The sequence below is a fragment of the Gymnogyps californianus genome, chromosome 2, assembly GCF_018139145.2.
Source record: "Gymnogyps californianus isolate 813 chromosome 2, ASM1813914v2, whole genome shotgun sequence".
Taxonomy (NCBI): domain Eukaryota; kingdom Metazoa; phylum Chordata; class Aves; order Accipitriformes; family Cathartidae; genus Gymnogyps; species Gymnogyps californianus.
This window is the reverse complement of record NC_059472.1, coordinates 14,247,669-14,275,010: the sequence shown is the minus strand read 5'-3', so window position 1 is coordinate 14,275,010 and position 27,342 is coordinate 14,247,669. Positions and strand designations below refer to the sequence as shown.

Genomic DNA, 27,342 nt, shown 5'->3' with positions numbered 1-27,342 from the left:
CAGCTATGCTTTACCTCAAGTATTACCTCTGTCTTTGTTCTTTAGTTCTTTTAATAGCAAAAAAAAAAAAAAAATCTACGAATTGTTGTTAGGCCTAGGGACTAGTTCGAGTCACACAAATGGATGTTGCATAGTCAAAACCTGTGAATGTGACTGGAGATTTTGGATGCTGGGGGAGAGAGGACATTTAAAAATGTACATCTCTTTGTAAGATATATTAGTTTAGGAGATAAAAACACTAGTTGCCTTTAAAAACATCATTGTAATAAAAGAATACAAGACCTGATTAGTTTTTAACTATTTGCAATTTAAAAATATCCCCCAAACTTGATATTCTCATTTCCCAAGTCTTGTGAAAAATAGCATAGCAACTAACATTGCATTCATTAGTATATCAAAAAAGTCAGAGAAATATTCTAAGTATATCCTAAAAAGGAGAAGATATTTGAAAAACATGAGGATTGATAATCACAGCATAATTCTTCCCCACAGCCACGAAAAACATCCATTACTTTGGTTTCTGTTCATTTCCCACAAATACTGCTGTCGGTGATCCATTACTTGGTTCAATCATACCACTAGATATTCAGCCCAGCTCACTCTGAGCTCACCAGCCTGCACTAATTCTGTTCTTGCATTAGATTAGTGGAATTGTTTCCAGCTGTATTTTCAGTATCATTCTATGTAATCCTATTTCTAGAAATTTCACGGAATCTATACTAGCCAAGCAAAGGATGGTCCATATCTTGTTGGTGTGCATACTTTTAAAATGTGGTGGCTGTAAATCATTGTTCTTTTGAAATCACTGAGGCTTGGCCAGTTCAAAATAGTGGAAGGTAAATTCACGGGGCCAATTCACACTCAGTAAATTTCTTCTCAAAACTCTGGGTTTTTTTTGGATGGAAGACAAGAAGGAAACATTGGTAAATCACTTGTACGTTAATATTGTGCATATTGTGATCTTACTCCATTTCCAGATGTGCAACTTATACAAACTCTTTCAGGGAAGCTTTACCTTTTAACTTTTAGATTGAACTTTTGAACAACATGAGCTCTTCCTTGTAATTATGCAAGGAGATCTACGGTGCTTTCCAGAGAATGCTGAGTAAAGCTCAATGGTAACAAGCATGATTCACTCTAAAAAGTGGACAAATAGTGTAAAAATAGCATTGTAAACCAGGAAAATAAACTGATATTAATAAAATCAGCTGAGTTACCCTTGAAGGCATACACTTTACATAAACTTAAAATATTAGTTTAATTTCTGATGCAAACAGGTGATTAAAAATTAAAGTATAAAGTCATTTGAAGGCTGCAGAGAGTTACAGAATCTATTTACCGGTCAGTGGGTTCCTCAAGATTTTTTAATGCAGCCACAGGATGGTGCTCATGGACTTTGCATTCTACATTATAAATCGGGGGGGGGAGAGAGAGAAAGAAAGAAAAACAGAGAGAGGGAGCCAGACTCGCCCTTCAGCAGGCTGTTCCTTGTCCTGCCTTGAAATACATGAGCCAGCAAGCAGTCATGGATTAGGATGATTCATCTCTCTACATTTACCGAGTCTTCAAGGGCATTGCAAATAAACCTATCCATCTGCTTCCTTGTCTTCTGGATATTGTTTTTTAGCTAAATACATAAATTAAGGACTGAAAAGGTACAAAATGTATCACATTTAGCATCAATGAGCTGATCATCTCATTGCTTCAGAGGAATTGTTATCTTGCAAGCTACTCCCTTCTCGACTGGTACAAGTGTTGGCCATTGCACACAGCTGGCAGTGTAGTAGAATAACTGCAGATGACAGGATCTCCCAGATTCCTAGTATCTGGGAGAAACTTTTTAGATCTAGGAATGCTTTTAAACCTTTGCTATAGAAAACAATGGGACTTAAAGAGTTTCTTTAAAGCTCAAACACTTCTGCAGTTTCAGTGGAAAGATATCTGTGCACTGTGAATTTGGACAAGAGTCTGCAGGACTGGGAATCTGACTCAGCGACCTAAGGTCCTGCTTTACAGAGTTAGTCCCAGTCATCTCCCTGAGACTTACTGCCTTCCCCTTCCCCAGAAGGGACTCCTACTTACATTAAGAAAGGGATGCACATCTCTGTTGTCGCACACCTACACCTGTTGTTTCTTAACTGCAGTCCTTTGGTGATTTCATTTGTAATTTTATACAGATGACCGGGCACATTGTAATGAATATTTTCATTCACCTCTTAAATTCTTGGGACTTACAAACTTCATGAGTAGCAGCCTTAATTGCAAATTCAGTAGGGTATACCATAGGGTAACTCATATTTCTGTATGAACACAGATTCTGCAATTCCACGTCCCCATTGCAGTGTCTATGCATACGGCAAAAATGTGCAATATATAGTATGACGCTTTTAATCAAGGTTTATACTAAGCCAGACAAGTGCTGGAACACTTTAATATAAATATTTCCCCCATGAATCATTAATCCACACATCGCAATACCTGGCACTGGGGGATGCTCGCATTCCAAGCCGTACTGCGGAGCAGGCACCTTCTAAATCATTTAAAACGAAGTGAACGAGGAACTTCGGGGAGAGGAAAATGAGTTAAAAAGTAGCAAAACCAGAAGAAAGAGAACACTGAAAAGCAGAGCACCTGCACGTGTAACGCTGCCTGAAATCCCCCCCTCCACCCCCGGCGCCCACCCCGGCCCTGCCTCCCCGCGCACCTGGCCGCGCCCCCGCCGCGGAGGTCGGGCTCGGGGGCGGAGGGCTGGATCTCAGGCATCGCTCATGCCTCTTTTTTTTCCCCCCTTCTTTCCACCTTCTGCTCTATAATTGCCCGCCTCCTTTCGCTATCCTTTCGCCTTATCAGATGCGGCGCAGCGAGGGGAAAAGCGGCCAGAGGGGAGGGAAGCGGCTCTCCCGCAGCCGCCTCAGCACCCACAGCCCCGCGTGAAAAGGAGCGGCCGCAACCCCACCGGCTGCTCCCCCGCTGATGCCCGCACAGGTCGGTGTGAGCTCCCCTTCCTCCCCCCCCGGGGGCTGGGGCCAGGCGGGCGGGGGGGCAGCGGCAGCAGCGGAACCGCTTCCGACCCACCTGCCCGGCCACCGCCGCGGCGGCCGGAGCGGAGCCCCGGAGGGACAGTTGGGTGAGGGAGGAGATGGAGGGGTGGAAAGCGGCAAGCCTGGGGCGGGCAGGGGGAGCCCCTTAGAAAGTCCTGCAAAAGCCTTACTTTTAAAAATAATCATGACTAAAAAATAACCAGTCACACTTTAAAACGGAGGGTCTGGCTGCTGCCCGCGTCCCCCTGCGGGTGCATCCTCCCTCCCGCCCGCCCGCGGCGCGTCGAGGCAGATCGCTTCGCCCGGGCTCCTCACGCCCGGCGCCGGGAGGGTGTTATTTTAGCGGGTGCCTGCCCGGGCAGGCGAGCCCGGCCCCGCTGCGGCGGGCCGCTGCCGGCAGGGGGGATCCCGGCGGGCAGCCCCTGAGGCTCGCAGGGCGCGTCCCTCGCCTCAGCTCGGCGGAGGCAACGAGCTCCCCGCTGCCCCTTTCTTCACTGCGAGGCCCGTGGATGCCGGTGGCGGGGAGCGCCCCGAAGAGGAGTCGGGGGGTCAGGAGCGGCGCCCTGTTTGTGAGCCGCGGCCCCTCGGGCCGGGCTGGAGCCGCGTTGCGGGGGGCTGTGGAGAGGCGAACGAAACGCGCGGGCTGGGTCGTGGCACCGCCGGCGGGTCTGCGGGAGCCGGGACGGCGTCCCCGCCTCGCCGCCGGCCCCCTCTGCCGCCTTCCCGCCCGTCCCGTGTGGGGGCGGCGGCCATGGCGGCGGGCCCGGCGGCTCCCTCGAGGCCGCGGCGGTGCCGGGGCAGGGCGCACTCTTCCTTTCGCCCCGCGGGACGTCGACCCGAGAAGCGTGTCCCTCTTCCCAGGCAGCGGGTGGACGCAGGGTCACGCCGCTCCATAACGAGCCACTGCGATAGGAGAAGTAACCCCCGGGCTCCCATTCAGGAGGGCAGCGCTAACCTGCCCGTCTCGGGGAAGGGTGCCAGGGCTGTGCCGAGGTGGCTCTGCCTCCTCGCCTGGGTTGGGTGCGCCTCTGCAGCCAGGGCGGTACGGAGCACGAAGATGTACGTCGTGTTTCTCCCGGGCTGGGAGGTCTCAAAGGCAGGTCATTCCCTCAGGAGAAGGTGCCTTGTTGCCAGGCCCGGGCAGGCAGGCGTCCTGGAAGCCCCCCCCGGGAGAGGAGCTGTGAGCACACAGGGGAGTGGGGCTCACCCTACGGGCAGGCCTCTTAGCTCGGGAGGGTTTGGCCTCTGCTGCCAGGGCTATTCTGTCAGATAACTGTTTTACCAAGTAGTTAATAAAAGGTGAAATATATAAAAAGCAGGAGAAATAGGATATTTCTTTTTATTCCCAGATGATGTCAGCCACAAGGTGGCTGCAGACTGGTGGTTGCCTTTCCTAGTTAAGTAAACCTTGAAGTGCGGGTCATTGCAGAGGTGAACTTGTGCCTAGTTTATCTAGCACTAGTTGTATGTATCCCAATAAATCTTACTTCTCTGCGCAATGGCTTTTCTCTAAAAGCAGCAGTAGAGAGTGTTTCTACACAGGATTACCTGTCAGTATTTATAGCTCTTATTTGGGAGGGGGGTTTATATCAAATCTAGCAGATAGGGAATTGAGCCACCACTGTGAGTGAGTATTCTAATGTCTGGGTTATTACATGGAAAGAAATCTGCACATAGTCAGTGGTGACTGCATTGAAGAATGAGTTGTATGCTGCTCTTTGAAGAGTCTACATTTACTTGCTGCAGGTTCTATTCCTGAGTGAGGGGAGAAGCATTGATACCGAATGTGAGATACACAAGGGGTGGATTTCAGACTGTTTAAGACTTAACTCTCTTCGTTCTTCCTATTGCCTGTCACTAGGCAACTGTCTGCTGACTGTGCTGACTCATCTGGATCCAGTCCTTGGGTCTCTGACTCTTTGTGCTCATGTAGTAGGAAGCCTGGGCACTTTGCTTGGGTTTCTGAATTCATCTGCAGGACGTGTCCTGAGAACTGGCCGTAGCAGTACCTAAGTTTCTGGTGCACATCTTTGTTATTGGATCTAGCTCTTTGCCTCTGTCTTGAGAGATTTATACTGTAAGAGATGGATTCAAAATATATATTTAAGTAGTGTGAAATTTGTTGGTAATTTGGCTAAAACTTAGGTAACCTCCTGTGGGGATGGAATTCACAATGATTAAGCCCCCTGTATATTTCTAGGTGGCATATCAAGCATTCATGACTGGGATTTGCAACAGTAGACCTACCAAGTCCTGGGATAGCTACAGTAAACTGTAAATACTTGAAGAGAGAAGGAGATGTAGGTCTTATCCTCTTACCTGTTTAATAATGGTTGAGGTACTTAAGTCTGCCTTTTATATTAGATAGTGGTTGAACCACTTGTTTTGTGCCTTCCTCAGAAGATAGTGAAAACATGGAAGGCAAATTCAATGATGATATGTTGGGAATATTAGAGAAGATGACACAGGAGGTAAATGGGAGGGACCTGCAACACAGAAATACAAAAACCAAAATTCACCAAAGTTAACCTTCAAATGCTGACTTTTTGTTGACAGCAAGAAATCTACTATTAATTATCTTAATTTAATTCTCCTGTAAAATACTAACAGGAGAGGGCAGCAAAAAAATCTTCTTCATGGCCCAGAAAATCCGTTGAACTAGTGCAGTAAGTTGAGTGATAGAGAAATGTTTATAAGCACGATGTTATGAACATGTTGATGTATCTTGAGAGGTGCTTCTATATATGTTGAATAACTGTACTGGAAAGTATTAAAGGCCAAGTTCAGATAATGAAGTTTGTACTGTTCTTAACCTAGCTTCTGTGGACAGATAAATTACCCGTTCTGGAACTTGTTCTTTGGCACCAAAATTGCTTCCTGTAACCCAACTAGTTCACCTAGGACTACCTTGAGTGTTCATATAGTGCTGCACTCTGAAGTGTTGATGTTCCTAACTGATTAAGTTAGAGTAAATATTTTTGACCACGGTATTACCTACAAATAGAATTAGTGCTTACCCAGCTGATACTCTGCATGCCTTCTGAGCTGTGTCTGCTTTAGTCACTGTAAGTGCCAGGCAGTACAACAGAGAGCACAGAATAAGTTGAATAAGACAGAAAAAGGAATAATAGAGTAGGCTGTAGAGGACAGTGAAAAGAGGACTTGGGTTTCCTCAGAACAAAGTTTTGCCTGCTTTGACAGCTGATGTGCAAAATTGCTCAGTTGAACTGATCAATGATTATTTCACTGGTGTTACTGAGTTCATGCATTTGCTATTTTATGGTAGGCTTGCAGGGCAGTTCTCATCTCATTTTTTTTTATTACAGAGTCCTGAAATACATAGTTTATCATCCCATTCTGGATGCTTTCTGGATATAGAGTAGATAACAGTTTTAGTCCTACTTTGTTATTGAGAGCTTCAGAGTTCTCTACTACAGGTATCTTGATAAGGTGCTTGCAACACTGGATTGTATAGAGATACCCGTTTTACCTTGTTATGCATAGCAAACTCTACTTCCAATACTCATGTATGCAAAGAATATCAGTTTTCTATTTACATAGGCCGAATTTTCAGAACCGTTGAGTGGCCCAAATGGGATTCTTTGTCCCTTTCAGTTAAAATATGCTTTGGTTATAAAACTACTGTCAGGATGAAATCTTGGCTCCACTGATGTCTATGGCAAATTCCTGATTTTTTTTTTTAATGGAATCCAGATTTTGCCCACACTTTTCATTAAAGTGGATGCCTTATCTTTGCAGGTTTAATAAGTTGTTTTGTTCTATGTGTTTTCAGACCTGCTGATACTGTGTGTATTGAGGGGAAGAAGATGCTTTTTCGGTATGAGATACAGAGCTGTTTCTTCTTGGCTTTTTTAGCTGTCACAGCTTTCTTCATCAGTGATGCCCAGGGCCAAGGTAAGTCATAAATAAGAAGATGGAGCTTTTCACTCTGATGTGCAGAAATAGACTTTCTTATTCCAAATACAAGTGTTACTTCCATTTTAGTAGGATGTGGATCCAGTACTACTGAAATGAAGCAGGAGTTTTGCTGCTGATCTCAGGGAGGGAGTAGAATTATGTGTTCATGTGTGCTCTTTGAACCTAGTATCTCAAAAGCATAAATCTTTTTGCAAATTCAGGTGTCTCAAAATGAGTTATACAAAATATTTTTTTTTTAAATTTATTGTTTACGTGAAAGTACTGATCAGAAATAGCTGTGACTGTCTTCTATGTAATCAAGTAAGTTTGAAGGACCAGCTATGATACTAAGCTTGTATGGAATATATACTTTTTTCTTTGTTGGAACAGTAGCTATTGTAACACTTACATCATACAGTATTGCACAGGACTGTTAAATGTCACAGACTACTTCTGCAGCTTTTTTTTTTTAAATCTCCTTTGTGGGTATTAAAAGATACTGCTGAGATTGTTAGACTTAAATACTTGTTGGATCGTATTGACAGTGGTTTGACTTCTGCAGAAAATTTATCCTATTGCTTGGGGAAGAAGGGAGGAAGCATGCCAATGAGTTTTTATGATTTCTAAAGAAAGATGGTTCTCTCAACTTTATGTAATCCCTTTGATATGAGACTGCATAGGCATAACTGGGAGCAGAATTTGATCCTGGGTCTCTTCTAAAGCGTCTTGTATAATGCATTATTCATGAGCACATTTGGAGAGTAGTGGCAACCTGAGGCTTTCCAGGTTCTGGTAAATGCAAGTAGCAATGCTGTCCAGTCTGCGTGGCACTCGAGTGCTGGGGAAGCATACCATCTTGGATGTTTGGGAATCTGCGAGTGTTTTACAAGCCTCTCCCAGAACTTAGGGACACGTGTAAGCAGTAATATTTAATGTGGGTGATGTGAGGTGAATGAAGAAATACATGTTCCCAATGTTCAACACATCAATTCTGGTCAGAAATGAGGTCCAGAATGTTTGTGACTTAATGAGCCAATAAAGCAAAGCATATGGTTAGTCCTCTTTCTGTGTATTTCAGTCCTAATACATATGGTTAAGATTTGCAAAACAGGATTGGGGATTGCGATCCGTCTCCAGAAAGTTTTGCAAGATTCCTTGGAAAACCATCGGTCATATGTAAGGGAGAAAACTCTCAAACTATTAATACAATGAAATGAAGGTCAGAGAGAGTTTTTTTCACAATCATCACACCAGCAGAAGCTAGAGTTGGTGTACTTGATGAATAAAGAACAATACTTCCCTTGTTCTTATACTCTTTCAGCAAGCATCAGCTGCTGAATGCTGTCAGCAGTGTGGTACTAAGCTAAGTGGACTATTGCCTTGGCCCAAAATGACTGTTATGTTATTGAATGAGGTGTTACACAGTCTCTATTCCGTGTTCACAGAATAAAAATATCTCTTGCTACACTTAAAGTAATAAGATGTTTCTCAAATCCTTTCTTTTCTCAAGGTTCTCTCAGTAAACTCTTCATGCAGCTGGCTAACTATTTACAATTTAATACAGCACTAACAGTATGTTTGTCTGTTTTAAGAAATTGTACGCTCTGCCAAGGTGTAGGAAGAGCTGGTATTAGTTCCAGCTTGTGTTTCCTTCCTTTGGCAACGATGCTCAGGTAAAGGTGTGTAATGTGACTTCTTGGAAAGGAGAATATCTTTGGGAGACTGAAGTCAACACGCCTGAAGCTACAACTTATTCCTTCAACTGAGGAGTTATCTGCGTTGAGCTACATGGTTTTATCTCATTTATTGCCTGAATGCCTTATAAACCACATAGTGCCATTCAGTTTTTACTAAAAAATTATTCTTTCATCACTGTTGTTTCTTCCTCGTTCACCATAATGTCACTTAAATAACAGCAACAAAAAAATCCAGCTTTTGTCTACTTATGTTCTCATATTGTACACAGAAATAGTGCTGGGCAAGAAAAATACTTCAGACTTTCCATTTAATTTCCGTAAAGTAACTTGCTTTCAGAATTTGCCTTCTGTATTTAAAGATGGAAACTTTTCTTTGTGTAGCAATAATTTCCATGTGTTACTAATGTAATTGCTAAGTAATTGCAGTGCATATTAACTTTTTCAATTCTTACGACAAAAGTAAATTGGAAGCCACAAGGTTCAGTTAGTATCCAGTCTTAGACTATCGGATGTCTTAGAGCTGCACATATGCAATTTATGGTATTTTTCCTTTCCATTAAGATACTGAATAGTTCAAAACACTCTTTCCCTAGTTGTCCACAAGAGTCATGTATTTGGAGTGCTAATTTATCTGGTGGCATAAACCAAAGCCTTGAACTTGGCTGTAGTTTTCTTTCGGGTGACTGCTCTAATGTTGCTGACGGCCATTCACTTTTGCATTCCTGTAAAACCACTTAACAAGCTCTAGCTACTGATTTTTATCAGTTAACTGACTCAGCTTGGATTAATTTTTTTCCCTTTCTGCAAGAAGTGAGATTTTGTTCCACAGACAATAAAGGCCCAAAGAAATAAAGATATCCTCTTCAGGTTGGTGAATGTGTAGTAATTCCCATCAATATTTTGTTGTCTGTTCAAGTGTTAGATTTTTAACTTCCTTAGCTATATGTACTTTTCTATGCCAGAACGTTAGTCTTTGCACAACTAAGACACAGTTGAGTATCTGTCTGGTGAATAATTCTTTTCTTCCTTATGGTTAATTGCTGTGTGGGAATGTCTGTTCCCCTGCACTGCCACCTTTGATACAAAAACTACCCAGTGAAAATTGACTAGTTATGTAAAGACTATTCTGGCACAACTTTTCTAGTCTTTCACATTGTAACTCTGTAGTAAACAGAAAAACTTTTGGTGATTGTGTCCTTCTTTGCTTGTAAGATCTGTGATTGTTTTTTAGGGGCTCCCAAAATTTACCTGGTTTGGTGACGGCTAATAGCAATTAGGCCAGAACTATGCTTCTTTGTTAGAAGGTGCTTTCAGAAACACTTAAGTTGAAAGTAGGACGGAATGGAATGACAGGGGAAGGAAAAAGATGGCAGAGAAAACGAACTCTGAAATTCTAAGACATGATTTTTTTGTCAATCCTTGGTGTTACTTTGTTGCTCTCTGCTCTGCCTCTTAATCCCCATACAAATTTACTACTTAATCCTGGTAAAATGTGCAGCATTTTTACACTTGCATATTGTCTTTGTTCAAAAGTTTATTTGCTATTCCTTAGACAAAATAAATAATAAAAGGAATTGCATATTTTGCAAACTTCTAGGTATGATTTGTGCCTCTTGGTTCATTCAGCCCCAATTCATTGTGATTTATGTATAGCTCAAAGACAGAATGAGTCTTGAGAATGAATTAAAAGCTGTAATCCATAACTACAGTCTGCTTGGCTTTCAAAACTTTTTGCCATAGTCTCTGTCATTTTATTACAATTATAGCATGCTGAATGTTCTTGCAGAAACCTGCCCAGCAAAACATTTTGCAATACGAGGGCCAAATTTTCAAAGAACTGATTTTGTATTTGCAGTGATTCCTGCACACGCTCTTGCTTGCAGCCTCTTTTTCTCTAAACTTCAGGGAGGTGGCAGGCAGTCTGAAGATGAGGTCGGGCAAGATTGTGCCCAGCAACTGGGGAAATGCATTGTTTGAGTGTAAGCCCAGTGCTGCGAATCAGAACAGTTTTGGGTGTGTGGAATTGGTGTGCTACCTGCTGTTCCTGTCCCCTTGCCTCTCTTGAGCTTGTTCTCTGAAGTCTTTGAGAATGTGGAGATGTTACTAAGCTGTTCTTGGTGTTTATGTACTCGCTTTTCTGTGTTCTGGTGTTGAGTCCCTCAAGGCAGGGAACTGCAGAACCTGCCTTTGGTCTGGCAAAACTGTCCCTTATGGCTTGAAAGGCTGGATGCAAGGGAATACATCTCTTGTATTAAACGTCCAGATTTTTACTTCTAAGACCCAAAATGTTTTTAATGGTAGATGACATGAAAAAAACACCACCCCAAATCTCAAAAAACTGCAGCCTGCCTCTTTCCTTCTTCTTTCTTCCTCCAAGCTGTTGGAAAAAGAAGCACGTAGGAAAAAGTAATCCATTCAGGACAGGTCTTTGGCTGCTGCTAGTGCCAGAGCTGCATTGACTGTAGCAGGTCAAATGGAGAGGCCAGAGACTGTTGGCTAGCACATTCTGTGAGCCAAACCCTGTTCAAATGTATAAAGATTTCCCCTTATTGGCAGCCTTGGATACCACAGGCTGCACAACTAGCAGCTCTGCTTCAGTTGTTTGCTGTGAAGGAGGGATGTGGCTCCCTGAAGCAGAGCAGAAATGCTATGTAGAGTGTTGTCCAGCATCAGTGGAGCTTGCCTGAGCAGAGGGATGCAAAGCTGTGAAAAACTAGTTTATGTGCATAGACACAAAGTTGCTGATATTGCAGTAACAAAGTAGGGTGGATTTTCCATTTGTTCCTCTGTGCGTTGCTTCACTGAAATACCACCTCTTTCTCAATCATTTCATGCTTTTGTTTGTTTAACCTGCTACTTCTATTTGAAACCTAGGTGATGGCACAATATAAATATAAGCCGGATTTGCTTACCATCCAGATTGCCCCTGTCTAAATTTTGACTAGCCTATGCATGCCTGCTAGTCTTGATGAGACTGAAGCAGTGCTTGCAGCTAGGCAAGTCTGTGTGCTGCTTAGGCCAGGTTTGCAAATTGGGCAGCTGATGTTCCCTCTGCCTTGTGCATGCCTGTCTTTCCTCTTGGTTATTATGTCTTCACAAGGCTTTGAAAATTTGGCCCTGAATAACCTTAAATGTGGGGAAACACCCACGGTAATGTCAAGTAAAGGAGGCTAGGTAATGCACATTGTCAGTGTAAGCAAGGAGAGCAATTTTAATCCCCATATATTAACAAAGAGCATTTTTATTACCCGCTTTGCCTGCTAAACTAGAGTCTTAACATCTAACACTGTTTGTCTTCCTGTCCTCTGCTGTTAGGTTGTTAGTTTGTTTTTATAAAAAGATAAATAAAAGGTATGTCTGAGGGAAGTAGTGCACCTGGGGATGTAATTTTACAAACTAATAAACTGATGTATGTGACATTTTGAATAACTTGCATCCTTTATCATTAAAATTTTGTGTTGTCTTTCTATATGTGTTTACTTTTATGTTTGTTTAAAATTGGCAGTTGCTTTTTACTTGAATTTAAAATGTTGTTTTCTTTCCCCACTTGCAGTGTCCCCACCAACAAGACTAAGATATAATGTAGTCAGTCCTGACAGTGTACAGATCTCTTGGAAAGCCCCCAAAGGGCAATTCACTGGATATAAGCTTCTTGTCACTCCAAGTTCAGGTAAAACAAAAGTCTGTATGTTCTATTTTAAGGTGAAAGGACTGTCTTCTGAGGCTGAACAGCTTTTCAGAGGCTAGTGTCATCCTTCAGAATGAAGGAACTGTGAGCAAGCTGTGGATAACAGAGTATTGGCTGGTCAACAGAAGAGAGAAATCGATCTCGCCAGAGGGTGGTCATAGGCATAGAATCGAATGCTTAAGGTAGTAGAAGTGGGTGGATGCTAGTTATGCTTCATATGTAGTCCTTGGGAATTGTCACTGATCATCTGTCTTTACCTTTCTTCCAGTGGGGTTTAAGGAAGTCTAGGAAGTGTTCAAGGGAGAGCATAGGAACCCTGTTTCAGTCAAAGCTTTGAGGTGGATCTCCCTGGGTGTTCTCCCATAGTGAGCTCCCCAGAAAAGACCAAAAAGATTTTAGACCAAATGGGGAAAAAAAAAAAACCAACGAAACAAACCCAAAACCTGTTAAAATTTTTTTGAATGAAAACTTGAAATGTAAACAAAGGCAACAAAGTGGCTTTATCAGGCTACCTGTGTAGAGGTACTACTTCTGTACATATTTAAATTTAGATATAGATACACTTTTAACACACAGCTAAAATACATATTTGTACACAGTCTTTATATATGTGTATATGTATACATAGAAATGTTTAATATTTGTATTTATACATGAAAATTTCCTTGCCCAAAGGAAGTGGGCAAAGACGGTATTCAGAGATGACGTGGGTACGACGGGGTCAGAACTGGCAGCCAATCACAGAGCAGTGTGAAAGCCTGTGGGTATGATGTTACCAAACTTGACCACTTTTTGTCAAATGTTTCCTCTGTTCTTAATTAATAGTTTTGCTGGACACCATGGCTATTCCATGAGGCCCAGATACAAAGGCTGATTGATTGATCTTAGAGCGTTTCCATCTAAGAAAATTGGTCCATGTCTTTGGTCAGGCTGCCTGACTTCTTGCTTTTCTGGGATGCCCTCTGGCCTGGCTGTATGGGTAGTCCCAAAAGTGGGAACACTTGGGTCATTGTAGAGCTTGAGGTAGTTTTAAGTCATTACATTTACCATGCTATAAGAAATGCAAACAAAATTATGTATTTGTGGGTTTTTTGTCTTTTTCTCTTACAGGTGGAAAAACCAATCAGTTAATTCTTCAAAACACTGCAACCAAAGCAATTATTCAAGGTCTTATTCCAGATCAAAACTATGCCCTTCAGATCATTGCATTCAGTGAAGACAAGGAGAGTAAGCCAGCACAAGGCCAGTTCAGAAGTATGTGTCTTTTTATGCCTGACATGCAGAATTTATCAGATATTTAACATGACTTATGAGATTGTAACAAAGTCTGACACAAAGGGGACAATGTAAAAACAGTTTCTTCTGTGGTGGAAGGCTAATCAGAGCCACAGATTTTAACTGGTACATATACAGCTGGAGGCCTGAATTGATCCAGTCGCTCTTGCACAGGAGATTCTTGCTTTGGGCTATCTTTGTTTACATTGGTTTGGAATCCCTTTCTTCCCCATTCTGTTATGAAATTAGCCAGTATCTCGTGGAAAAGAATCTTCAGTGAGTGGAAACAAGAAGGGAAGTGCTATATTCTGATACTTAAAAAATTTCCTTTCCTTCATCCAACTTTTTATTAAAACATTCTTATAGCTGTGCCAACTGGCAACTAGTTGCTAGTTCAATGATACTATGAAAGGCTAAATTCTTACTGGTCTTCAACTGTCAAATATGTTTACAAATTATGCTTAAGACTTTATCTGACCTACACATAGTCTTAATGTCTATATCATAGTGATATATATGTCTTAGCTTATTTGTCTTGATCTGCATCTTAAACAGTTTGATTAAATATGATCAGTGGAGATTTGGTTGCTAAAGACAAAAATGTAACAGTCTGGGAGTACAGTTGAAAGCCTACTGAATGCCCTTGACACTGAATATTTCTCACTGTTATTGCTAAACCACCTTTCTCTTAGAACCACCACAAGATAAAATATGCTGCTTGCTTGATGTGGTGTGTGTCAAAGTCTTTCTAGCTTTTTTTCACTGCAGCTGTGTGTTTACTACTTTAAGTTCTATCCCGGTTAAGAAACCCACAAAACCACAGATTACTTTAGCATTAAAGAGCAGCCCATAGAAAGCTACACCAACTTCTATAATATTAGGTGTGGCTGGTTTTTAAACTGCCTCTGTTCTTCAGGAAAAGTAGAGCTGGCAACTTGATTTCTATTTAGTATACTCTTTCTTTGCTACAGAATTTGCTGCATGCAAACATGTAGTACTTAATGAGGCTGGAGTTTCATTTGACAATATGATGCCTTGCATGAGTAAAACCAGATACAGCATGTATACAGATCCTTCTTTTGTGCTGTCCTGTATGCTATGGTTTTTTCCCATTCTCTGACAAGTGGTCACTAATTCTTGAGATGAAAAAAGGTCAAACATATACAAAGCCTTGAGAATATCCTCTGGTTTAGTGCATTGGAAGTATGTTTTTAATGCTGCTGAGTTGTAACTGTGATGTACAAAGAATTCTCAAGCCTACAATAAAATGTTATTGTTAAAAAAGTATTCCTGTTTATATAGCCAGGTATACTTTCTTATTCTAGTGCTGCTTGTAAGTTATTGTACATAGTATGTAATTAACAAAGATCACTGGGGAATTTTTTCCTTTTAAAATGCACCTGTAAAATGTGCACTAGATAAGTTTTTTTCTCTGTGTAAATATGTGAGTAAAACTGGTGTCTTCTTGTCTGTTCTTCCTATGTGGTTAGAATTTTGACGGTTAGAAATGGCTTTTCCAAATCCAGAAATCTCTGTCAGGACACGACCAACTTGTGTCCTATGAGCATTTTCAAACTTTTGTACTGTTTCTCTGGAGACTTGCCACTCAACAGCATTACAGGAGGCTGTCAAGCTTGCTCTTAGCCTTTTCTCAAAGGAATGCCCTTAGAAGGCTAAGCGATGGCATCCTTTTTGACTAGTATTACTCTGGTAGTTTCACCTTTTTTATTTTAGTTGGAGACTTGTTTAGGTAAGGATTAAACCCATACTTCTGAGTAAGACCTGGTGTCATCATGGCTTTATCTGTAACCCAGCTAATAACCAAAATCTACCTTGCTAAAAGCTGACTCCTCAGCAAGCTTGTGGACCTGAATTTGCTTCTGAATCTGTTTCACGACTATTCACTAAAGGTAGAGGTGATGTGCAGGTACACATGCTTTGTTAGTAAGGAGAGGAGTCAAAACTTCAGTTATTTTTTCATCAGTTTTCCTACCTCTATACCTGGAGTGTAAGGGCTGTAGGTTCTGCAGAGGGTTATCACACTGAGAAGGTCACACTCAGATGTTTGACAATGGCTTGTTGTCTTCCTAAGACCTTAGGATGGTCTTGTGATTATATTTTGGATTGGAACTTAGAGCATTCTTGGCTGTTCCAGATATTCCATATACTACTGGGTAAATGAGCAAAATCCATTTGGCTTTGGTTCCACTTCTGTAAAACAGAATACTTGTGTTGTCTATTTTATAGCATATGTTTCAAGAGACAGATAACCTTCTTTCACCCTCTCACAGTGTTTTTTGAACGATGTAGCACAGACAGACTCTGATCCTGGCTAAGACTCAGTGCCTGCTTGGATGAATGTCAGTCATAATCCAGCTCTACATAAACTAGAGATTTTAATTGGAGTAGAATTTTATTTTCTATGAAAGATATTCTGTTTCATTCTTTTAAGCTGTTCCTGGCCATTGTAGACAGCTGGGGCGTTGACACCAATTAGTGTTCTAAGGAAATTCTGAGAGGATTTTTTTCCCCCCCAATATGTGACTTTAGCAATGATGTTGCCAGAATCTTTCAGACTATGAGTAGAGCGATACTGGCTACTAATGTAATATTAGGAATTGCTAATCAAGCTGGGTTCTGCTCGGCTGTTATGAGAGATTTGGGACATAATAAGGGAGGTATCCCACCCACTTGTGAGACAGGAAACTGTTGAAGTCTGAGCTTTGGAGCAACTTTGCTCTCATGGGAGTATTTGGTGCCCTGAACACAGATTTGGGCATGGGATCTAAGCTGATTCTTTAAAGAGGATAATGTAACAGCTGGATTAACGTGCTTTTGTGTTGAATGACTTGGAGTGGAACTCTGCAATGCTGGACTTTCCCCAGCTAGCTTTGCCAATTTTCTGGACTATATTTCCAGTGCTGGATCTTGTCAGCGTGGGCTTAGGTGCTGATGTCACTGTATTTGGACTCTCCTGTGTGAGGACAGTCACTTTTGAGAACTTTAATGATGATAGGATGGAGAAAGATTCATAAAAAGAATAAACCCAAAGGGACGGAGGGAAAACCCAGTAACAGCCACTTGTTACCTAAGCATATCACAAGATGTTGCATGCAACTTCTTTATCTGGAAGAAGAAAATTATATGCTTCTGACGGCACTGTTTCTTTTCTGATTGATTATTTTTTCCCTCTTACTTTTCAGTTAAAGATATAGAGAGAAGAAAAGAAACAAATAAATCCAAAGTGAAGGATCCAGAAAAAACAAATGCGAGTAAACCAGCTCCAGAAGGTCAGATCATAACACATGTGACTTGTGTGATATTCTGAAAATAATCAGCTTTTTTATTTAACTTGGTCATTGCATAGATTTTCTTTAAATCAGTACTTCAAATCCGGTTCCCAGAGTTAAGTTAAACAGAAGGGAAAAATCCGTATTTTCAGGAATATTGGAGAGTTGCTACAACAGAGGTATTGCTTTTAGTTCTGTGTTTTGCTTTACCACTTTGTACAGTAAGCAGTAAATACCACCATGAATAGCATAAAAGCAGTCTTTGAACCTGCATTAAAAATCATGTTGCCTGTACTTCCCTACTGACTGCACTTTGAGTAGTAAAGTAAGTGCACGCGTGTGTGTATACATAATAATAATTTCATATCGTCTTGGCTGCAAGACAGACTTGCAGTATTAATTCCTGCCTGAGGTCAAATTGGTATTATTGTCTAATTAGGCACATAATAACTTGATAACTCTGTCCTAATGTAGGTCATATATATGGAAACATTTGAAATATTTTGAGGGGAAAAAAAGGAGTTCATTTTGTCTGGTTGCAAGGAGCCAATCTTCTTGTGAAATGTGATATTGCTTGTCATGAGAAGCTCATCTAGTATGGACAGTAAAATCTATTTCAAGCTTCATATATAACTCTATTTCCTGTTATTCTAAAATTCAAATAGCATCTTCTTTATGAAGTAACCCCAACAGTAATTATTCCCTTCAGTGGTTATTTATGACGTACAGAACAAGCACAGACGAGAATAACTTGATATGACCTTAAATAGTCTCTCTGTGAATAAATTGGACAGTTTCAAGGATCCCATTTCTCCCGTCCCTTTTAGCTCTGTCTCCTACTAATGCAAGTATCAAAGACCTCACCCAAAGCTCCTGGAAGCCCATGCAAATTTTTCTCACTTTAGTGGGTTTTTCTTCTTACCATACATGCTTGTGTCATGTTGTATTTATTAACACTATACAAGTTTGTTTCCATACAGCATTTCTCAAGCCAAAGCACCCTTGAATTCATCACATCATTGGGTGCATTGGGGAAAATGTTAGCTAGTATTTACAACACTTAAAGAAGCATGTTATACCTGCTAGTGCATGATGGGGTAGTGGATAGGTGATCTTTCTTTCATGACTAGAGGAATACTGAGTTGGAAGAAATGAGAGAACTAAAAAAAGGAAAATGTGATTTGTTTTCTTAATGAAGGACAAGTGATAAAAGTTGAAGGAGGGAAAACTGGGCCTGTAATAGGAAAATGTTGATTAAACGCAGACCGAGGAAAGTGTCTGCCAGACTGTGGGAGAGGATTTATGCTTTTTCATGGAGTAGGGGCAAAAATACAGTTGGCAAGAGGAGACTGGATCTGCAGTCTCTCCCTTTTTAGGATTCTTGTTTACTTGCGAAGTCTTTAGCTCAATTGCTTTCCTCCTCCCCACACAACTTTTTATTCATCTAAACTTCTTCAGTTGTATCAGGGCAGTTTGTATCAGAGCAAAATACACTTCCATCCAGCACTTGTGAAAAGCTATTGCCTTACACTTACTGTAGCAGGTTTTACTAGAAAACTGGGGTATATATTTGAAAGAAAGGCAAAACTTACAAACTTCTTGATCAGCAAAAGTGACCAAAAAGAAAAAATGTTATGCTAATTTTTATGAATTCTTGATTTTGTTTAGCCCTATTCCCAACACAGCTATATTTTAATGTAAAGTAATAGACTTTTTTCCTACTGTCTAGCTATTGCATATTTCTTCCCTTTGCGCAGTATAATGATTATTCAAAGTGATGGAGATTCCAACTGAATGACTTCAGTGGGAGTAGGGTGAGAGTCCAAGCAAAAAAGTTCTGCAGAAATAACAGCATCAGCAAAAAATGCGTAGCTAGGGTAGAAGAGAATTCAGAATTGATACACAAAGAATAATGGTATCAAAACTTCCCTAGTTTAATATATAAAGGCTGTTCCACCTCAAATTGAAATTGGATCATAATAAATAAGGAAGAGTCTGTGAAAGAAATGGATAAAAGAAATAAGAGCAAAATTTTATGGCAAAACCATGAAGAATAACTTGATCCTCTGCAGATGTTTGACAGGAAATGATTTGAGTGTGACCAAATGAATTCAGGTCAGGAGTTAATTGGTTTCATAACAATTTAGTATATAGCTAAATTTGATGGATTTAATAGCAACCCTGATACATTCTGTGGCTGTGTTATATCCTTGATCAAGTTGGTAAGACCTTAGGGGTTAACAGTACAAAAGAAGTTATTGGGTAGTATAATATCTTATCTGAAAACAAGAGCAATCTTTGCCCACAAAACAAATTGAAAACAACATTGTCCAGATTGGTATTGTCCGTGGTTGTGGCTTCTGCTCTTGTCTTGACTGAAAGAATAGCAAAAGCCTATTTCACCATTTCTGCAAGTATTAGAGTCAAGTTTTGATGTAAGGAGGTGCCTTCTGTGAACATCTGCCTCACCTGTTACAGAAGGATTTTTATATAAGAAGAAACTAGAGTGTCTTTGCAAGCCTTAGAAAGGCAAAAGTCATCAGTCATTCTCCTGCATATAGGGAATTGTCTGGCAAAATTCTCCAGTGTGAATATTAGGACAGATTTGGCATTTAGTAGGCCAGAAAATCTGAAATCAATGTTTAATAAAGCACAGCAATACACTTTTCAGTGTGTATGAAAAAGCATGTGGACTCTGTCAATAATGCAAGGTCCAGTTTGTGCATTATAATAACTCTTGTGATCTAATCTAGATGTATCCTGCTGATTTTCCTGAAAGGCACAAAAGGCATATAATCATAGAAATTTATTGTTTATAAATACTTAGCTAATATATTTTCTTCAGGGTCACATAATAAAACCCAGAAATTTAACTTTCAATTTCAGTGGGACAAAGATTTCACCATAACCCTTCTACTCATAGAAACCAGCTCTTCACTAAGAAATACAAGATGGATACCTATATTAATGATTCTGGATGGTTTCAAAGATTCTCACTCTTATTTTCATCTGTGGTTTGGAGGACTGATTCTGCAGTGCTGTCTGCTATTTGACTACCAACTGTCTGAGGCTCTAGGTAGTGCTGGGGGGTGTGGATGTCTTCTCCTAAGCTCCCAAATCTATTTTTTTTTTTCTTCTGTCCTTAAATTAGAGTGTATTTCAGTTTCACTCTGTCTTTATGGAACTCTGTCGGTGGGTTGTGTGGCTTGCTAGTAATTTTTCCAGCAGCTTCAGTAACCTAGCTTAAAATTTTCCATCTATTCTGTCCTGCCCGTTCAAGTAGTTTGAAAAGATTTACTCCTTTCTTTCCTGATCTAAGTACTATGCTCTTATCTCAAACAAACCTCCAGTGTATATCCAGTAATGTATTGTGCCAAATTAATTCAGGTTTAATGTCTAGCACTCATCTGTCAAATGTTCACTTTATATTTGATTTCCAGAAACCTTCTCTAGTTCTTATGCACAACCACTTTCAAGTCTTGAATCTCCTTTCTATATTTTTCAGAACCTGTCAGTTTTCAGCTTAGTGATTTATCGCTGCTGTGCACACTCATATTAATAGTGTCAGAAGCCTTTTCTCTTTCTCTCTGAGATAAAGCTCACAGACTCAGCTTCTTTCAGCATGCACTGATATTTGAGTACTTGTACCCTGGCGCTTCTCCAACTCCCTCATGTACAAAGCTCCTTTCTGTACAGCGACAGAGGTTAATAAATTCTGTGCCTTCTCAGATGTTTTACAGTTTCTCAGAGAGCTTCTACGAGTGATTCTCTAATCAAATCCCTTTGGGGAGGGGATAATCACAGTGTTTTGACTATATCCTGTGGCAAATATGTGGCTATATCCTTTCTTTGCAGAGTATTTCTCTGTGTGTCTGAAATGTTTTTAGCCGCCCATTTCAATAAAAGCAACAAAACACTGAGGGCCAGTTTTATTTTCTTGCTTGTGGACTTTATTTTGCGGGTTTTTAGTTGAGAGGTGTGGCAGCTTAGTCTAGGCTAGCAGCCAGACTCCCACCTAGCTGCTTGCTCACTCCCCTGCCCAGGAGGACAGGAGAGAAAAGAGGAAGAACAGGCATGAAAAAGCTCATGGGTTGAGATAAAGACAGGGAGACCACTTACCAGTTACCATGGTAGGCAAACAGAGTCAACTGGGGGAAAATTTACTTAATTTACTGCCAATTAAAATAATTTTTAAAAAAATGTTAATGCGGGTAGTGGGAAACAAAAAAGACAAACATTAAAACAACAGCTTTCCTCCCCGCTTTCCCAGGCTCAACTTGACCTCCTCCCGGACTCCTTTCCTCCTCCCTTGTTATCACTGCAGGTTACATTCAGTCCAAGTCCCTTGAGAGAGGAAGCAAGCAGTGCAAAAGGGGTGTTGAGAGGTTATGATCAGGATGTAGTGGTTTCTCTCTGCCATTCCTTTCTTATCACACCTTTCTTCTCCTCCAGTGTGTGTCCTCCACAGGCTGCAGGGAATATCTGCTCCACCATGGAGCACCTCCTCCTCCGACCTTGGGGTTCCCTCTGTTGTTGCTCACTTTTTTGCCCCTCCTCCTCTCTCTGCATGGCATTTTCTGCCCTTTCTTAAATATGTTTTCCCAGAGGTGCCACCAGCTGTGCACAGGCACAGGGCGGCCCCTGGCCTCTTCTCAAAAAGGCCACCCATGCAGCCTCCCTGCTGCCAAACCTGGGCGCAGACACCCAATACAAGAGGTGCTCTATTAATGCTCTACTAGACTAAAGCGTTTACAGTCTTAAACCTACCCTGTTCAGAAATTCCTTTATGCGGATCTCAAATCGGGATGATTTAGGACAGCATAGAGCATGTATGGACCAGATTTCTCTTCTGAACAATGTTTTCACAGGATAAGCCTTCTACAGACTGTAGACTATTAAAATGATGATAAAATAAGCTTCCATTAAAGATTATGTGATTTATATATGATGCAATGTAACAGTTACTTTCTCATCATAAAGTGCATAGTCATATAGTCATATAGTAAGTATGACTTGTTAGGGAGGTCAGAGATCTTCACTGCACAGCACAGAACATGCTAGTTAGTTCAACCTTCCCAAACAAAAATTGCATTTCATCCCTGGAGCAAGTCAATTAGGAGCAGGTGTGGGGTTTTTTACTGATTCCTATGAAAATCTAGTGACGTGTGGCCTAGTTAAAAAGCCTGGGAGACCTGTGACTTTTTAAATCCCTTAGATGCTTCTTTCTGATGGAGTCACCACATGCCAGGAACCAAACTGGCAGAACGTTACCTGAGCTGTTTGGGCCGGTGTGGAGCCAGCTGGATGACCTGAGAAGAAGGGTATTGCCCCTCAGTTCCCTGCCCATAACGGAGTATACAGGAGGAAGCTCTAGGATAAATCAACTGACAATAAAAGCTAGATCTGAGTTTCTCATCATGGAAGACTGAGACAAGCAGGTAGAAGTTTAGGAAAGAAAATTTATAGCTAATCTATTGGGTCATGGATATAGAAAGGACAACTTGGGAATGGAAAAATTAGGCACTGGGTGAGTGAAAAATAATGTAGAAATCATAGCGGGCCTCAGAGATAGGAAAAAACTGCAGAAGTTCTTTTTAATGAGCTGTGTAATGCCATACCTTGTCTGCCACAACATATAATAGAAAGGTGCAGATGCCAGGTTATATTTTCTGTAGGTAATATATATATTTCTATGTAGGTAATATAACATGAACTAATGTTAAAAACATTGAATAGTGACTTCATGTGTCTTGATCAATATTCCTGCATTTGTATATTAATTTAAATATAAAAGTTTTTGAGGAAGAGGTAAAAGCGACCTGTAAGGATAAACAAGTATTTCCTTTGAAAGAATTTATTAGTGACCTTTACTAGTGACCTTTAGTGAATTTAGTATGATTAGCGATACTATTATTATTGTTATGCGTACAGATATATATATACATACAAGTTATAAATATCATGGAGAATGGCTGCTCACTCAGTCAGAGTTCCCTGTGACACATGCTGGTCCCACTTTCCTCTTTGTTTTCTTCACTACTCAGTGCTGCACAGAGAAGAGATTTTGGTTGTATTGTACTAAATTTCAAGTTTTTAGCACTTTCAGGGTTTAGTATCATAAAATCTCCTGGAAAGAGACCTGAAGCCATCTGTCCTGTGATACTTACCTGCTAAGTATTAATAGGAATAAGTATGCCTGCAGTTTCTTTCAGGTGAGTGTGCTCTGCCAGTGCTCTGAATCATGCAGAAATGATGTCTCTTTGGTGCTGGATCTTTTGTAGTTTTTCTTGTGAACATAACTTTTAGCTTCCTGGTCTATGTCTAGAAAATAGGTGGAGTTCTCAGCTGCCTGCAAAAACTGTGTAGACATATCCAAAGTTACTCTGTTTTGCAGTGAGATAGTTTTTGATCTTTTTTTTGTCTTCCCAATGTATTTTACATTATTAGTGATAATTTACATTATCTTTTTACATTATCATTGTATTTTACATTATTTCTACACTCTTTTGAAGTAAATGTTTCTGAATTATTTTTTTCATAATATTTTTTTCTTCCAGTGCTATGCACACTATCAGATAATGCAAAAGGCATATAATTCCTCAAAATGACATGGTATACATATCTGAAGTTTCTATTATAATAACTCTTGCAGTGAGGTCACATCAGTCTTCAGATAGTGATAGAAATGAGAGGTGCAGTAAACTTGAAAAATACACTGATTTGCTTTGTTCTTCCAATACTGTTATCACCTTTGATGCAAATAAGCTTTGACATTCACTCTGTAGCTGTTGAATGGCACTATTTAAGCAGAGTAGGAAAAAATCCGCAGAGAGGTATATTAAAATACTATTCAGCAGAAGAGACTAATTATCTAATTTATTAACTTGTCTGTTTAGTTAATGTCAGATGCTTCAGTAAGTATTACTAGACAGTGTGAAACGAGTGCTATGAGGTATTTGACTAAGCCACAGGAATGAATACCTTCTGAACTTCTGCTCTGTTGGCTGTGTTTCATAGTTTTACTCACTTCATCCTGGCTAATGTAACTGCAAATGTTGGTTTTAGTCATGACATTTTTCTATTTTTTTTATTACTTACTGAACTCCTAGGCTATGGAACTCATTAACTATGTCTTTACACAACCTATAATTGGCCTTACTAACAGTGATTCCCCGGCCTTACTAACAGTGTTTACCTGAGCTTTCTGGAGGGCACTTTAGCTCTTGTATTATGAGCAAGCAGAAGAAAGAGATTGTTAACTATGTTGGGTGGGCATTTTTCCCCAGTGCCATTCTGTTCTTCCTAAACAGTCCTTGTCTTCTCAGACCTTGCACATTAATCTGCTTCTGCAATCTAAGGATAAAAGCAAAGTTTATTGGAAAGTACTTGGCTCTTCCACTGTTGACATGATTTCTTTTTTGTGTTGTGTTAGGGATCACTGTATCCTGTAGCCCAGTAGAAGCATGCAGGGTTGCCCCAGCTCCATGCCCCCAGATCCAGCCAGTAGCAAGACTGAGCATGTAGTCCCAATATGTCAGGGGTGATCAAGCACAGGGTTTGGCCAAACAAGTACTGGCTGGCCAAACCAGCCACCTGTGTAGATGGAACTAGCCCCCTTTATCCCTTTATCTTTCTATTTTTCCCATGCTTGTTCCTCCCCAAACGATCTTGATCCCTCCCTTTCATTGCCTTTGGTTCCTCTCCTGAACATATCATACTAAATCTTGTACAATCCCCAGATACTCTTTCCTGTATCCCATAAGTCTCATTACCCCCTAAGCAGTAACCCCCACCAGCCTGAACCATGAACAGACCATGTTATGAAGTAAGTACAAGTTATAAAAATGTGTTGCTGGTCTTGGAAGATACAAGCAAGATGAGACCCCTGTAATTAATGTTTAGTTTCTGGGTCTATACTGTACTTCTACAAGAGGCAAACACTGAACTACTTGGCCTGAGGCTGCATAATAGGTAAAGCACAAGGTCACCAGCGAGGTATCCTGTGACTTCTGATAATTCCATGATTAGTATTTGCTGATCAGTGTTTTTGTTTAAACTTTCTGCTTACCTTTTTTTTTTGTTGTTGTTCCAATGTAGTGCAGTATAATATTGAAGGGTTGCTTGAACTAGATGCAACTAAGTTTACTACAAAACTAATAGCAGTGCAGCTATATTGTCCAGTACAGCACACTCCCTGGTGAATGCACTAGCCTGCTCAGAACTACCTAGCTCAAGGACTTCTACCTTATCCTCCATTGCAAAGTGTAGACATAACCCTGGCCATTAGTCTTTAGCATCATTTTCTTAGATGCTGCAAGATAGGGACAGATGCATCTCCTACTTTGGAGGTATGGTAAGTTCTTTAAACATTGTAGAGTACTTCAGTATGATAGGGTTCATTTTTGTACATGTGTAAATTGAAGTTTGCATCAAAAAGTATAGTGAAGTTTAGAACTATTGATTGCATTTGTTTCAACGGTAGGCTACTGTCTACATTTCCCTAAAAAATGTATATACATCATACTGACACTTGAATATTTCATCTTTGCAGTGTCTGTAGGGGGTATGTGGATGCATTACCTTGTCATATATGAAACAGGATGCACGTTTGCTGTCATTTAACTGCCTCACAGCTGGGGACATGTGCTCTGTGTAGGCTGTTACGTTACATCAGGACTGCTTTTTTTTCAGTTTACTTTTGAGTTCTGTGCTTACCATCTTGACAAGGATTTTTGTAGTCTTTACCAAAAATTGCTTTTCAGTACTGTGTGGCATGCAGTGACAGGCAGTCCTTTGACCTGATTGTGAAGAGCTCTTGTGTGTGTGGTGTATACCTGCTTGTTCTAGCATTTGCTAATCAATTAAAGGTAATATGAACATAAAAATGAATCTCTTATCTATGCTTCTTTAGGGGGGTGACCTCAGATCCCCATGCCTCCCTTGAGAAGACTGGGGAATGCTTGGACCATGCTGCAGCATTCTGAGAACATTTTGGACCACCACAGAGCTTTGGCAAGCATTTATAATTATGCTCCCCTCACCACTCTCTTCTCGCCACTCTGAAGCTGCTTAGCTCAGGAATAATTTTATAGAGCTATTTTAGTTTCAGACCCTGTCACTCTGGCTTTGGACTCACTTGGCTTTGTTCTGCCCAACCTTAGCCCAAGCAGAGGATCCATGATGCATCCTATCTCAGCTTTCACTAGTGAAAGTAGCACCTGACCATCTGATCTTTGCCAATAGGACTGTCACTTAAATGCCTGCAGCCAGCTGGTGTGTCAGTGGTTTCACTGCTGGTCAGATCACCATCCTGATGTGGTGCTAAAAGATCTCTGCTCTGGACTCCACTTAGAACCTGCCCAGCATCCTAGCAGCAGGCCCCATCCATGCTAGGTTGGCAGAGCATGGGTTTTTTTGACAGTGACTATTTTTTAACTTGTGCCATACGAGTGATGGCTTTCCATTCTTCTTCTATGTGACTCCTCATGGATATCTTCTTTCTCAACTTCAGGTGATGGAAATATCTGTTTAAAAACAGGAGATGAAGTAGACTTGTCAGAATATACTGTTGTTTTCTTTAACATATGAATTTAGGATACCCCATCCAAGCCATGTTTGTTTCTGTGCTTCTCAGAAGGTAGAATTTGATGAGAGGCATCCATTAAGTTTCCAAGCTAGTCTATAAACCTTTGAGCCACCGTGCAGAGCTTTGTACATTAGAAATTCCTTGTTAGTCACTGGAGGACTTACAGGAGGACTCTGTTGCAAGGAAACTGTTGGATAAACTCCCCTTTATTGTCCGGAAAGTTTAGCTCATTGTGCTGTGGATGATCAATGCTTATTCCAGGAGTTCGTCATATGAATTTCTCTGGAGGACATAGCTAAGCTTTTGTATCCTTTGACTACTGCTTGCAACTTGGATTTCCTTTTGCAATGGCAATACTTTTATGGACCTGGCCAGGATCCTTCGGCAGACTCCTGCTTCCTGCCTCCCACGACTGGAAAACCTGATAGGAAGTATTAGCACTGACATGGACAGAATTCTTAAATGCTTTTTCTTTGCCATCATTTTGGTAGTTGCTTTGGAGAAAACCAAGCAAGCTACATTTAGAGATTGCAGCATTTACATCTGCCATTTGGCCAAACTAAGTAGCCATTAGTTTACTTGCAAGTGTGTTGGAATCGTCTGAATAAGAGAGAAATATCTTCTTGAGAGAAAGCAGGCTTGAAACTGAAGACCCAAAAGTGGCTATGAAGGCTGGAATTGAGAAAGTGTTCACTTGGAGTAGTGCACTTTGATACTGGCAGAAGGAATCCCTGATTGAAGTGAGATCAGGGAAGAGAGAGGAACAGAGAGAAAGAGAGAGCAATTGGGGGAGGAGGGGTTGATCTTAACATAAGAAGGGTCTTGTATATATTTTGTAACTGCCTTG

General features: G+C 40.8%; 1 protein-coding gene across 1 annotated transcript in view; it reads left to right on the top strand.

Moving 5' to 3' along the window:
* Window positions 1-2,921: 2,921 nt before the first annotated feature.
* COL14A1 (collagen type XIV alpha 1 chain) overlaps window positions 2,922-27,342 on the top strand; it is a 126,927-nt gene continuing 102,506 nt past the window's right edge. Inside the window, exons 1-5 of the mRNA XM_050915839.1 lie at window positions 2,922-2,985; window positions 6,835-6,956; window positions 12,210-12,326; window positions 13,455-13,598; window positions 16,823-16,909. Of these exons, the coding sequence (XP_050771796.1) occupies window positions 6,869-6,956; window positions 12,210-12,326; window positions 13,455-13,598; window positions 16,823-16,909 (436 nt within the window). The 5' untranslated portion in view covers window positions 2,922-2,985; window positions 6,835-6,868. The remainder of the gene's footprint in view (window positions 2,986-6,834; window positions 6,957-12,209; window positions 12,327-13,454; window positions 13,599-16,822; window positions 16,910-27,342) is intronic.